The following is a 12184-nucleotide window of genomic DNA, read 5'->3' as shown; positions in this document are numbered from 1 at the left end:
CCTGTAACTCTTTCAGCTCTTGCCTCTTGGTCTGGTGCGGCCCTCTGACGTCTAAGTGACGATTCGGAGCTTGGAAAGAGTGGATTAGGGCGTAGCAGAGACCCAAAGGACTCACTAAAGACAGAGATTAGCCGGATGGCCCGGTGGGCGTCACACCACCGTCACCATTTTTAATTGCATAATTGCATAATGCAAACTGTTGATTTTCAAAATAAAAAAATATGTCCATGCCCCGCATTCCAATGCTGGAGCAGGAAAGCTTGAAATACCTACCAAAACACTTGAATACAGACATACTGTCAGTATGGAAATGCTCTGTGCAGGTGTTAATCAAGTTAAATCCCAACAGCCAATCAGCAAGAAATGCTCTGTGCAGGTGGAAATGCTCTGTGCAGGTGTTAATCAAGTTAAATCCCAACAGCCAATCAGCAAGAAGAATAGAGGAAAGCTGCATGCCTATTGGTTGATGCCCTGCATTCCATTGTGATGACTCATTCCCAAACGTGGTAAACACGGCACACTAACACAGTAATACATTTGCTATAACACAGCCAAAAAACTCAAATAAAACCATTCTAAAAGCCTATATCACAATAATTTTAAAAACGCCTAGGGGTATTTGCCCACTGTACCTCCATACCAAATTTCAGGACCCTAGGCCCTAAAATGAAGAAGCTGAATCCATTTGAAAAATGGCAGGAGAGGAAGAAGAAGAAACATCAGAAAAAGCAATATGGGTTCACCACCACTTCGTGGTGTGGTGAACCCATAATTATATAGAATAATAGCTCAAGTACATCAATCACATCACAATAAAACAATGAATTATCTCATGTAACCTTAGTCTATGTATTTTACCGTTGAAGTACAACCGTGTTATCTCCACCCTTCTGGATTTTCTGTTTCTTAATGTATCACTTAGTGTCTTGATAGTCCATTCAGCAAATCAATCACACGCATAACAGGAAATACTTCCTCAGTATCGAATATACCAACAAGAAATTTTGTGAGCTCTGGGTTTATAAGGTATACTTATGTTCACATGCATGTAATCATATTACATATACCGATATATTAGTTGAAAGGGAAAAATAAAATATCAAACTAGAATAAATTGCTCCTAGCTCCTTTAACTAAAAGAATGTACTATCGATAGAAAAAAAATTGAAACAATAAGAGCAGTGATAGTAACGACTGCTCTTGTTTGTGCAAAAAGGAACAATGGCCTTAACTTCTCGGTTCAAAAATAACATATGACGAAAGCACGTGCCCCGAGAACTCTAGTTTTATGTCACTTTTATTAAAATAAACACCATTATATCATACATCATTGGAAAGCTAACGTTCTCTACATTCTTGAAATATCTTAGAGAAGTGGCCTAGGCTTAGTAGTGATACCAAGGGCGATAATAAAAAAAATACTTTTATTGAAATATATATATATAATATATATGTGTGTGTGTGTTATGAAAGTTTGAACCACGTTAGAAGTACCAGTGAACCACTGCATCACTCCTGTGATGCAGTCATACATCAACAGAGAGTTTAATTTTGTACTGTCCCTCACAGTTGCTATTATATTTATAATATTAATTACAAGGGTAAAAATGTAAGAAGAGCAATAAAAACATATTTTCTCTAAAAATTTGGCAGTACAGTCCACTCAACATTTAGAGAATAACTAACACCTGGGCCATTCAGCTTCTAAAGTATCCTGGCAACATCAGAAGTACTGAAAAGACAAAAAATGCATTTCATTATGAAAACAAGTACGTGATGAGTACATCCTCGGTGCTAAACTGCCTACCCAGTTGATTACTACAACAAAGCATGCTCCTGCCTATAGCTTTTACAAAAGGTACTACTTGTACTAACTATTATTGGAGCGTATGACGTCTGAGGCATAATAAAAAAAGCTTTAGATTGAGTATAAAATCAAATTAGACTTTGTAATTATTTCACACCGCAGACTAAAAAAAAGAATGATAAGTAGTAAGGAAAAAATTACCCAGTCAGTGAATCCCCTCTGTGCAGTGAAATTATGTAGGGCATGAGGCAACAAGCCGGCGTCCACTTGCTGCCAGTTTCCGTCTTCGAGACGAGCTACTGCAGCTGTTCTACGCGCTCTTCCCCGCCCGGGGCATCTTTTACGATCTCCTGTACAGGAGCTTTACACGTCTGCTAGCACGAACTTGCTGACGGTCTTTGATTTTTCTGTCGTTGTCGATACTATTTGAAGAATATTGTGTGTGTGTGTGTGTGTGTGTGTTTGTGTGTGCGTCTGTAGACACAATAACTTAGGAAGGCTTTAATGGATTGCCTTGATACTTGGTTGGTGAGTAAGTCTTTATGAAACCTTGAAATGATTAGATTTTGCACCCCCTAGCGACTTGGTATGGTACTGCAGCTGAACGTCCGGATTTGATATTTCCTGATCTAGACAAGCTAGGGTGACGAGCGCGAGCCGTTCGGACGCTATCCGGCATCAAAGTTGGGGCGGGCACCTTTAGCACCCCCACCCCCGCAAACCCGGACATTTGTTCCCAGAAAATCGCTGCAAATCTATAAAATGCATTATTAAAATCAATTTATGGATTTCTGACTCAGGTTGCATACATGCAATCGATCGCGACAAATGCACGCCCGCTGTAATTACATTGGGAAAGGCCAGGTGGAACATTGTTCGACTACTTATCACAATAGCTACCCACACACCAAATTTAAGGAAAAGAAAATGCCGACAAATAATCGCGATATAACGTTGACCTATACACAGGCCTACATCAAAGATTAACCGAATACATCCTCTTCTGATGAATAAAAATTAGTTGAGACTACCTTCTTACAATTGTGCTTTAATTCCTCAGCTTTACAGAGTAACTTGTCTTGGTCATTGCAAAGACCACTGTCTCACATCCCTCTGCCCATGTGGCAATATGTAGTCGAAGTTTAACTTAGTTTACGTTACCTAAATTTAGTAGGTGATTTTGTAGTATAAGCATGGTCTTTAACTATATTACGGTTTCTAATAACTTGTACCTTTTAGACAAGCATAATAGGAGCCAGTTTGTTCGACCATAGACAAAATCTGTGTTTTTGTCCTCATATCATAACAAATGAAGGACGACCTGTGAATTTAAAGAATCAAAAACAGGACTTACCGACATAACAGCTACAATTTCAGTTGAAACGCGAAATGAATACTAGGACGTGTGGCTTAATCTTGGTTAATTTGTTGCAGATAGAACGTGTTCAGCCACTCCCTCATGAGCGGTCTCTGAGTTGTGTCGACGTGGAGGCTGATGCATATCTTTGCTTTGTTTGTTGCTGCTGCTTGGCGTATGCAAATTGCGAAGAGCGGGGGGAACATGGCAAATATAACACTATGGCATGAGAAAAAAATGCACACTCATTATCAAAACAAATGAAACAAAATACTATTGTACAAGACTAGTCCAAATTGTCCTTTTCATGCAATAACGCTCATGCTTGCCACAGCAATGACTCTAAGATAGCCACATAATGGATTTTATTGTTGTTACATCCTTAAAGGCAACTGCCCTTTCTTATTATTTTGCCTGTTTTGAATCTTTTTTTTTAATATTCAAAGGAATATTATTAAGCCAGCATGGATTTGTAATATGTTATCCAGTCTGATAGATCACAGCCGCAATGTGAAGGTGTATACAAAATTTAAAAAAGGTATCCTGTTCGAGAGCAAATATAGCAACAAAACAAAGCAGACGTCCGGGTTTACACAAGTAAACAGGAGTCTTTCTACTGTCAGCTACGGGTAGTATATAATAGACAGTATTCCTCGTATTATTGAGGCGGAGCAAGGTGAAGCAGGTAAGAGGTCACCGTCAGTATGTAAAGCGAAGGTCACAACCCGCCGTACGTGCTTCTGCGTGCTGTCTACGTGCAAAAACGCTGGCAAACGTAAGGGATCCGTGCGAGGTGAGTACCGCCTCCGTACGGAATCCTACGGATTTGGGAGCACGCAGACACGCCGTAGAACTTTAAGTGCATGTCAAACTTTTTCTACGTGCGGTCTGCGGATTTACCACCCGTGCGTGCCTGTACGTGCTACGCGCGTGCCCCGTACAGCCTATGCCCGTGCAACGCACCTAATTTCTACAGTATATAAAGACAACTTGACGGGCGACTGCCGACTCGTCTCCAAGATGCCCAGGAAGGCTCAGAAGAAGACTACCAGACAAGACCCAAAGAAACGGGCCGCGGAAGACACCAGGGCGGCTAGTGATGATGAAGTTAACAGGAGGTGCACGCACTTACAACGTGCGAGTGAGTAAGGAAACCGTGCGTACGCCGCACGTGTAGGTACGGCCTGTACGCGGCAACGAAGCAATCGCACAGAGATCGTGCGTTGTAAGCACGTACAGCTCACTTACCACTTGCGCAACGTACGATGCACGCAACCGCTGACGGCCAGGCGTGTCGTGCAGACCACGTACGTACACCTTGCGCAACCGTGCGAGTGACGTACTCCCTCGGCCGGTCACCCTACGTTTGCAGAAAAAACGTAGCAGACGTAGCCACGACAACAACGTACGGACAAAAAGCACGCACGTCGAGTTGTGACCGTCGGTAAACTTGTGTGTAATGAGCGTCATGTAATGTACAGTAGACTGGCCACGAAGTGACCCGTACTGACGCGAGTCTACACAGGGAAGTATGTCTTGCAGACACCTGTCAGTCATGATGCCGTTAAAGAGATTGGCCTCAGCTTTGACAGGCTCGGTGACAACTCATTTGGAACGGGAATGACGTCGTTGTCCTTCCAAATGTCGGAAACAACACCTTCACGGAGTGAAGAGTTCATTGTGTCGCATAAGGGTTGTCTCTGTGTCGCTCAATGCAAGGCAAATTATTTTGGCCACCCTTCGGCATAGAGCTAGAGGTACTTAAGTGAGTATAATGTAGTTATGCCAGGAGATGGCGATGGACCTTTGTTTTGAAGCTTTGTGGATTGTAATCGGACGGAAAGCAGCTGTTTGGAAGAGAGTTCCATAATTTTGCAGTCCGGGAAAAGAAGCTGTTGTAAAATGACTTGGAGACAGGTATGTTAACGGTGTATTAATGAGAACTGGAAGAGAACCTAGTGCTGAACGCTGAAAGGTTCTGAGTGGCCGAACAAGAAGTGCAAGTTCTCCTGAACATCGACCATGAAAGTATCTGTAGAAGAGGGATAGGGATGCGACATTGCGTCTGTGTGAGAGGGAATCCAGCTTTGCGGCCAGAGAATGGCCGATGGCAACACAGATTCTCCTTTGAATGCGGTCTAAAATATGTAGCCGATCTTTTGGGGCACCAGCCCAGAGATGCGAGCAATACTCCATGCAAGGACGGATGGTGGATTTGTACAGATTCAAAATACTTGCAGGAGTGAGGTAGTTTCTGGCTCGAAGCAGTGAGTCTACTTTCATAGCTGCTGATTTGACTATGGAAGTGTTCAAAAGCAAATTCACGGACTATCCTAGGTGAGATGTTATCACTGCCGGTGGTCTTTCTACCCCCACCTTCTCAAGTCTGTGCCACATGTCCCAGAAGGAGACAGAGGGTGGTGGGGCTGGGGCAGGGAGGTACGCTGGGAAGATCTTGCTGTTGCAGTGGAACATGCTGTTGAGACGCGGCTGCAAGGTGGATATTTGCTGCATTATTCGGTGATAAGGGTGGAAAGCCGAGTACTTAAATACAGGGTTGTCTTTTATGGGGTGATATACCATTTCGTTACCTTAATAAAAGATCCCGTCCGGGTGATTTGAAGTGAATTTCCAATCACATGGCATGCAGTAGTATTCGTTTCCATTGCCCTTCAATAATCTTTCTATACATTCGTCTGTAGAATATCGTCACGGCATTAATTCAAAAATGTTACGTGTATGATTCTACACAAAACCTTACAAACTTTTTGCAAAACTTTTGAATAAAATGAAAACAACAAAAACAACAAACTGTCAAATTTGTGTAATCTAGTTTTATTAGTTAAGATACATGGCACTGAATTGGAGAGACAGTGTCACTATGTTTCTGGAGATCTTTTATATTAAAAGACGTGTGAGCGCCAACTTTGATGTCTACTAAATGTGGACGGCTTTTGCTAAAACCTCCAAACTTGTTAACCTTTGTTTTAAACATGCCTGGCAATAGTATAATGTTATTAAAAAGCTTTAGAAACAAATGGTGTTGTCATGGCTACAAATTTCTAACTGCCAATTTTCGTAGTATTTAGTAATCTCTGTTTAAACAATATACAAATACAGCTTAGGTAAATCATGCTTTCTAACATCAAAGTCATTTTAAGAAACTTGATGTAAATTCAATTTTTTATATATAGTAATGTATAAGTTATAATAAGCGGTATCGTATAAGCCCACACGGGCTGGGCGCGGGAAAGCGCACGACACGAAAATAAAGTTTCAAAAGTTTTATAGTCGTTTGCTGACGTCGACGGTGAAAATCTAAGATACCTGTTCCTTCCAGCTAAAATGTATCGAAACTGAACTAAAATACCAAGGAGAAAAATGACTTTTTATCGATATTAATGTACGGTGCTTGCCGGGTGAGGGGCAGTCAAAAAGAGGGTTCGGTTTTGTTTGTTTTTTCACTGGTACACCCCTATCTTGATATATATATTTTTTTCAATTGATCCCAGACCGACGCATTTAGTTTTTAATGGCTCCACCTTTTAATGCCTTTTTACATGAAACGCGTTACAGTTAAGTCTTTTAACGTGACGGCTGGCATGAATACCTGGGTTTGTCACACAGCATACGGCAGCGTTTCCTCAGACCCGCCCTAGCACATGAGTGCGGTCCAAATTTGGCTCTTGATCTAGGAGTTGGAGGGGGGATTTGGGACTATAATTCAAACCGAACGGGCGTTTGATCTGAAATAAATTTAAAAAAAAAAGACATGGTAGCTAACTGGTAACTAATTGTCGGTGCAAGAGTGAGCACATGTTCCCAAAACATATTCTAGTAAAGTCGCTAGATATAATTTAGACTTAGAAAAATATTTGTGAATAGAGTGTTCCTAGAGATAATTTACTAGTTAAATAGGCCAATTTGTCTCAAGTTATAATGACTCCTGTCCTCTTTGTTATGATACCGGAAATGGGATCGCCTTTATTCGCGTAAGTACGGTAGCGGACATATTAGAAACTGAATGTTGGAGTGGTAACCCTTTCATATTTGACCAACGAACATTTTACAGTTATCAGATTAGTTAGGAATGTAAGTTAGATAAAAAAAGATAACGGGGTTAATATCCCCCATGGAAATTAGAGGTATTGTTTTTGGCGTGTCTGTCTGTATGCCTGTTTGTGTTTCCGGGCATTTGTGGGCAATATAACTTTTGAATCTTTGCATGGATTGTAATAATATTTGGTTTTTCGGAAGGTGTTGGGTAGGCAAAGGTCAAGATCGATTTTAAGCCTCCTGGTGGCTGACCTTGGTACTGCAGCAGAACTTCCGGTTTTTGTATCTTTGTCCTGGACAAGCTATGGTCTTAACTTTTGAGTAGCGGATAGCTTTTCCTGTCGGTAATAAGTGGCGTGGGTTTTGTCCCCCTAGCAGCCTTTTCTGGAACCATGTGGGGGGGGGTGTTCTGGCGAAGACTTTCAGTGGAAATAAATCCACCTTCATTTGCATAATAAATGAACAACTGTAGTGTCGGTGTTTTACATCATGGGCCTATGTGATGTTTATGATCTATGGCATTTGGAATATCAACAGATAGCAATTATGTAAATAAGGACCTAACTCGCATAATTAATCTGGAAATTCTTTAACTGCTTAGTGGTAAATGATGGAAATTACATACTTGGGACATGTGTAAGCTACTCAAATGTTAACATCACGATGCATATATTATGTTAATGTAGAGGTCATTTGCATAATTAAGGAAGAACTTCACATGTACATATCAAGCCCATATTTCATGGAGGTATGAGATATCGAAACTCGGTTTTTTGGGGGGAGGGGGGAATAATATCCCAGTATACCGATGTTCCTTGGGAAAGGCTAAAGCAAACCGTTTTTAAAAGTTTATTATTGGTCAAGCATACCGTGCGCACCCATACCCTCCGGTACTTTCCCTTGTCTCGCAAAGAAACGCTTATCCCAGTCTATCCTAAGCATTTTTAGCTCAGAACACAGGGTCTGATCCACCGTAAACTTTGCATTCCAGGTCGTCGCTTCAATAACGTAGTCACTGTAATTAACGGGAGAATTGCAAAAGAGGTTTACTTTATAGTTAACCCGTCTAAACAATTCTACTTCATTCTGGAAATCTTCCCCTTCTTTTAAGATTTCCCTCCAAAGAGTTTTGTTGAAGTAGCTATACAACATGTAGTCTAGGTCGCTTGAACGTTTATGGTTTTCTTTAAGTTTCTCAGGGATATCTGTTTTCTTATAAGAATACGAACGATAATTCCGAATTTGTTTGTCGTATAAGATGTCTTGAAGTTTCCAGCAAAGCTTTCTTTTAAGCAGAATTAGCGATTCGTCATAATACTCCAAAATCATCACGTGATCAAATTCTTTGCCGAGCTCCAGGATACGAGCTTGTGCCTTCTTGTTGTTGCCAGAGTACTCTGGAGGTATGCCCATCATAAAAGCCTGCCAGTTCCTTGTTTTGTACAGAATCGTGCCGAACAAATACTTTGGGTTGCTCAGATAACCCTCCAATGGTAATCCAAAACGCCTGTCTAGGTGACGATAATTATAGATTGATTTCAGGTGACTGAGAGGGTATCGCAAAATCGCGATGAAAACCACGTTCTTCTGCATGACGTTAGCCATCTTGGCTCTGTTGTAAGGTAAATGGTGTAGCATTACATCATACGGAGGGTAGAAGGGCAAATTTACATAGTTCAGATCATGTGTTTTTAGCCCTGACTTTACCGGATTCATTGGTAGGACAATGGTGAGGTTGTTGCTCCAAACGAATCTCTAAGGATAAACAAAATGGAATAATATTAGGACGATCCCTCTCTACCTCTTTTTTTCTCTCTTAAGGCCACACCGACTTAATTTTATGGATGACATTCGCGTGCGCATTGATTTTCGACTGTCGCCCACAAAAAAAATATCACCTCCACGAGGCTCTATAGGCCTGGGTAGGCCATGGTAGTCAGCGACAAAACGAAGCCGAGCGCCCAGGCTATCGAATTCAAAGCTCCACGACTCAAGAACTCGGTACATTAAGTACAGTACCGATTCATAAATGCTGCAAAAGTCCAGCATGTGCCGGCTTGCCATATATGTCGCTAAGTACTGTCGCGAATTCACAATAGTCAATACCAGCATTGTATTCCTGTGGTTTAGTAGCATTTTATTTTTGGCCGAATTTTTTTTTTAATTCGCCCGCGCGAACTACTTTGGGGGTCTTTAGAGGATGTCATTTAAAAGTAAATCGGTGTGGCCTAACCTTGTAGAGGCGAAGCCATAAAATAGTGTGACAACATTTGCTAAAACAAATATAGGATCCCTTTAATTTTTTCTACATTAACGAATTGTGTAGCGTGGCAAAACCATGCAATAATATTTGCTGAGCCACTGTGCGTTGTGATTCCTGTGAATATACCTCTAATGCGCCATGTTCTTAAACAATTATAGCAAAAAGATAACATGAAGATGTTCTACTAAACACATACCTGAAGGATGCAGGCAGTATTATGTGACCCTGCCTTGTGCACTTTAATAAAAACAAAACTTTTTTGAGGCAAACAGTGTGAAGCAGTTAGATTGAGTCGCAAAAGATTGGTGTTTGTGACATCAGTAGTATCTATCATGTGAGTATCATCTTGTTTCTCGGCATGCAATTTATCAGTGGTGGTGTTCTCGCCCGATTTGACGTGGCTGGGAGGCGTTTTCCTTTCCCTACAAGGAATATTGAGAATTTCATAACTATATTAACATGTTGAACACATGGGTTACACAGAAATTAAATTTGCAATTGTCGCCATTATCAACAAAATTAATGACCGATCACTTGCGAATATCAAATCGGAATTTTCATAAGGTACTTAACAATACGGGACGTCAGCAATTGATCAAACATGCCTCGGTTCTTTCGCGACTAGTACACAGTAAACGTGACAAAAGGGTTTGGTGGGGCCGAGTTAGAGGTGACATCTCTCATCAATTATCACGAAATATCACATTAACATATCTGAAGATAAACTACGGTTTCCTGAGTTTTGATTCGAGCCGTTGAATATTTTAAAATATTCAGTACTAGGATTATCTTTCTTCTCTGCCCGATCTTTTTTCTATGGGATTATCCTATGCAAACATTCAAATTTTGTGCATGAATTATCTGTATCAGTATAGCCGGTATAACCGCCAATCGGCGTAACACACCAGCTTTGCAGGCATGCGGCGAGGCGGCAGCTAGTTTAATCACACCGAACGACTTGCATTATAAAATGAAAAAAATGTGTTTTTTGGGGTAATGAAAAGTTCTTTTTTTTTCCACAAAATCAGGCGTCTTCAGTGCTTCATTCTTTTCAACACAATTTACCCTAGTGTGGTTGCTTACATTTTTGAAACAAAAGAAAAACGACAAAGGGACGAAAAGAAATCATTCGGTTTTTGATAAAAGAGATATTTTTGCAACTGTTCAAACAACACAGAACTTTTTAAATCGAAATGTGAGCAATATTTCCTACTTTCGGAAACAATAGAATATGTCCTAAATATGGCTCAATTTTGGGGACAAGTACAGAGCAACTAAGTAAGAACCCATCTTCTACATCTGGCTTTCATTTCATAGACAATAGATGAAGTTACTTCTGTTAAAAAATTGTATTCAAATAACATCGTACCTTGGCGTTTATAGGGACCTGAACCTAAGGCTGACGACTGACAGACCTACAGGTGTACAGGTGGCTGGGTGCTCGGAAAATGTGGTTTTCACCCTGTTAACAAGTTCTGAGGGGGGGGGGGGTCACTCGCACCACCCCCCACCCTCCCGTCCCACGAATCCCAGAAAAGTCCAGTCTAGATAGGGTTAAAATATAGTCGTGTCCCGTATTCTAACAGACCAATATTTCAATACAACACAGACCAATATGAAAATTTTAGATCCAACCGTCCTTCGGTACAAAAGCTTCAATATATAGAAAAATATCACATTCAACAGTCGCTAAAGGACTGTCGTAACCCTAAATGCGCCATAGACAAGGCGACCGCACCGAAGCCCACCTAACATAACAGCAGAAACATGGAAAAATAAGAAAAGAACGAAGGCCACATAACTGTCTTCTAAGACAGTCACAGATTCCTTGCACCTACCTTGCTTTAAACCTACTAACACACACAAAAAAAGCTCTTTTTTGCACCGGAGGATAAAACATTTAAAGAAGAGAATTGCGGCATGGTGTACTACACTCTGTGGTATAAAACCAAAAGGCAGGTGACTTGCGAAGAATCCTGCATTGGTGAGACAGAACGCTCATTGAGGACCAGCTGTCTTGACACCGGAGCTCGTTGTCGTCGGAAATTTCCCAACACATCCACATCGAACCACGGGACCTGTTTCCCGTGCCCGTCCCATTCTGTGCCCAAGCCAAGGTACAGTTTGGGACAAGTCATGGTTTGGGACACAACAGGGCCCTACCGTCTTACTGGACAAAGTTAGAATACTGAACAAGACGTCATTTGTACGTTTTAAGAGGCATTAAGCAGATCACATACAAATACACATACATGTGCCACTCTTGCCATTACTTAACAATCGTTTGATCAACTGTTGACGTCACGTATCCTTAAAGTGTCATCAGCTTTTCCGAGATTAGGGTATACCAAAGGCATCCTGTATTGTTATATCCTTGAACTAAATATTTTTAAACTATGTTGACATATCTAAAAATATCATTTAAACACAGGTATTGTCTAGAAAATTCTGTGAATTTTTGGTAGAAACATTCTCAAACATTACACTAGACCAATTTTATTCCCAACATTGCTATATAATATCTGTTATACTGTCGCATTTACAAGCAGGCAATTTTTTGAATAAGCCATTAGGTAAGTTCTGACAAATCTTCTTTCCTGGAGCATAGTTAACACTATGTATACCATGTTATTGAAAATGTATTTTGAACCATTAAAACCCTTGTCCTGCTGCCATTCCTGGCTCAATATTTTTCAATAAT

General features: G+C 40.8%; 1 protein-coding gene across 1 annotated transcript; it reads right to left on the bottom strand.

Moving 5' to 3' along the window:
* Positions 1 to 8072: 8072 nt before the first annotated feature.
* LOC109473116 (galactosylceramide sulfotransferase-like) lies at positions 8073 to 11621 on the bottom strand. Its single transcript, XM_019773026.1, has 3 exons — positions 11539 to 11621; positions 9680 to 9905; positions 8073 to 8975 (listed from the first exon to the last, which is right to left on the bottom strand). Exons 1-3 carry the CDS (start codon positions 11619 to 11621, stop codon positions 8073 to 8075), a joined length of 1212 nt encoding a protein of 403 aa, XP_019628585.1.
* Between the last annotated feature and the right edge of the window lie 563 nt (positions 11622 to 12184).

The sequence above is a fragment of the Branchiostoma belcheri genome, unplaced genomic scaffold (genome assembly GCF_001625305.1).
Source record: "Branchiostoma belcheri isolate BF01 breed outbred unplaced genomic scaffold, Haploidv18h27 scaffold100, whole genome shotgun sequence".
NCBI lineage: Eukaryota > Metazoa > Chordata > Leptocardii > Amphioxiformes > Branchiostomatidae > Branchiostoma > Branchiostoma belcheri.
This window is presented reverse-complemented; position numbering and strand designations above follow the sequence as displayed.

What these genes read in the sequence shown, in the direction of transcription:
- LOC109473116 (XM_019773026.1), bottom strand. Translation starts at nt 11,621, where the DNA reads ATGACTTGTCCCAAACTGTACCTTGGCTTGGGCACAGAATGGGACGGG. An exon ending in CCGTGGTTCGATGTGGATGT is followed by an intron (nt 9,906 to 11,538) that starts GTTGGGAAATTT and finishes TATTCCTTGTAG; the next exon opens with GGAAAGGAAAACGCCTCCCA. An exon ending in ATACTGCCTGCATCCTTCAG is followed by an intron (nt 8,976 to 9,679) that starts GTATGTGTTTAG and finishes GTTTATCCTTAG; the next exon opens with AGATTCGTTTGGAGCAACAA.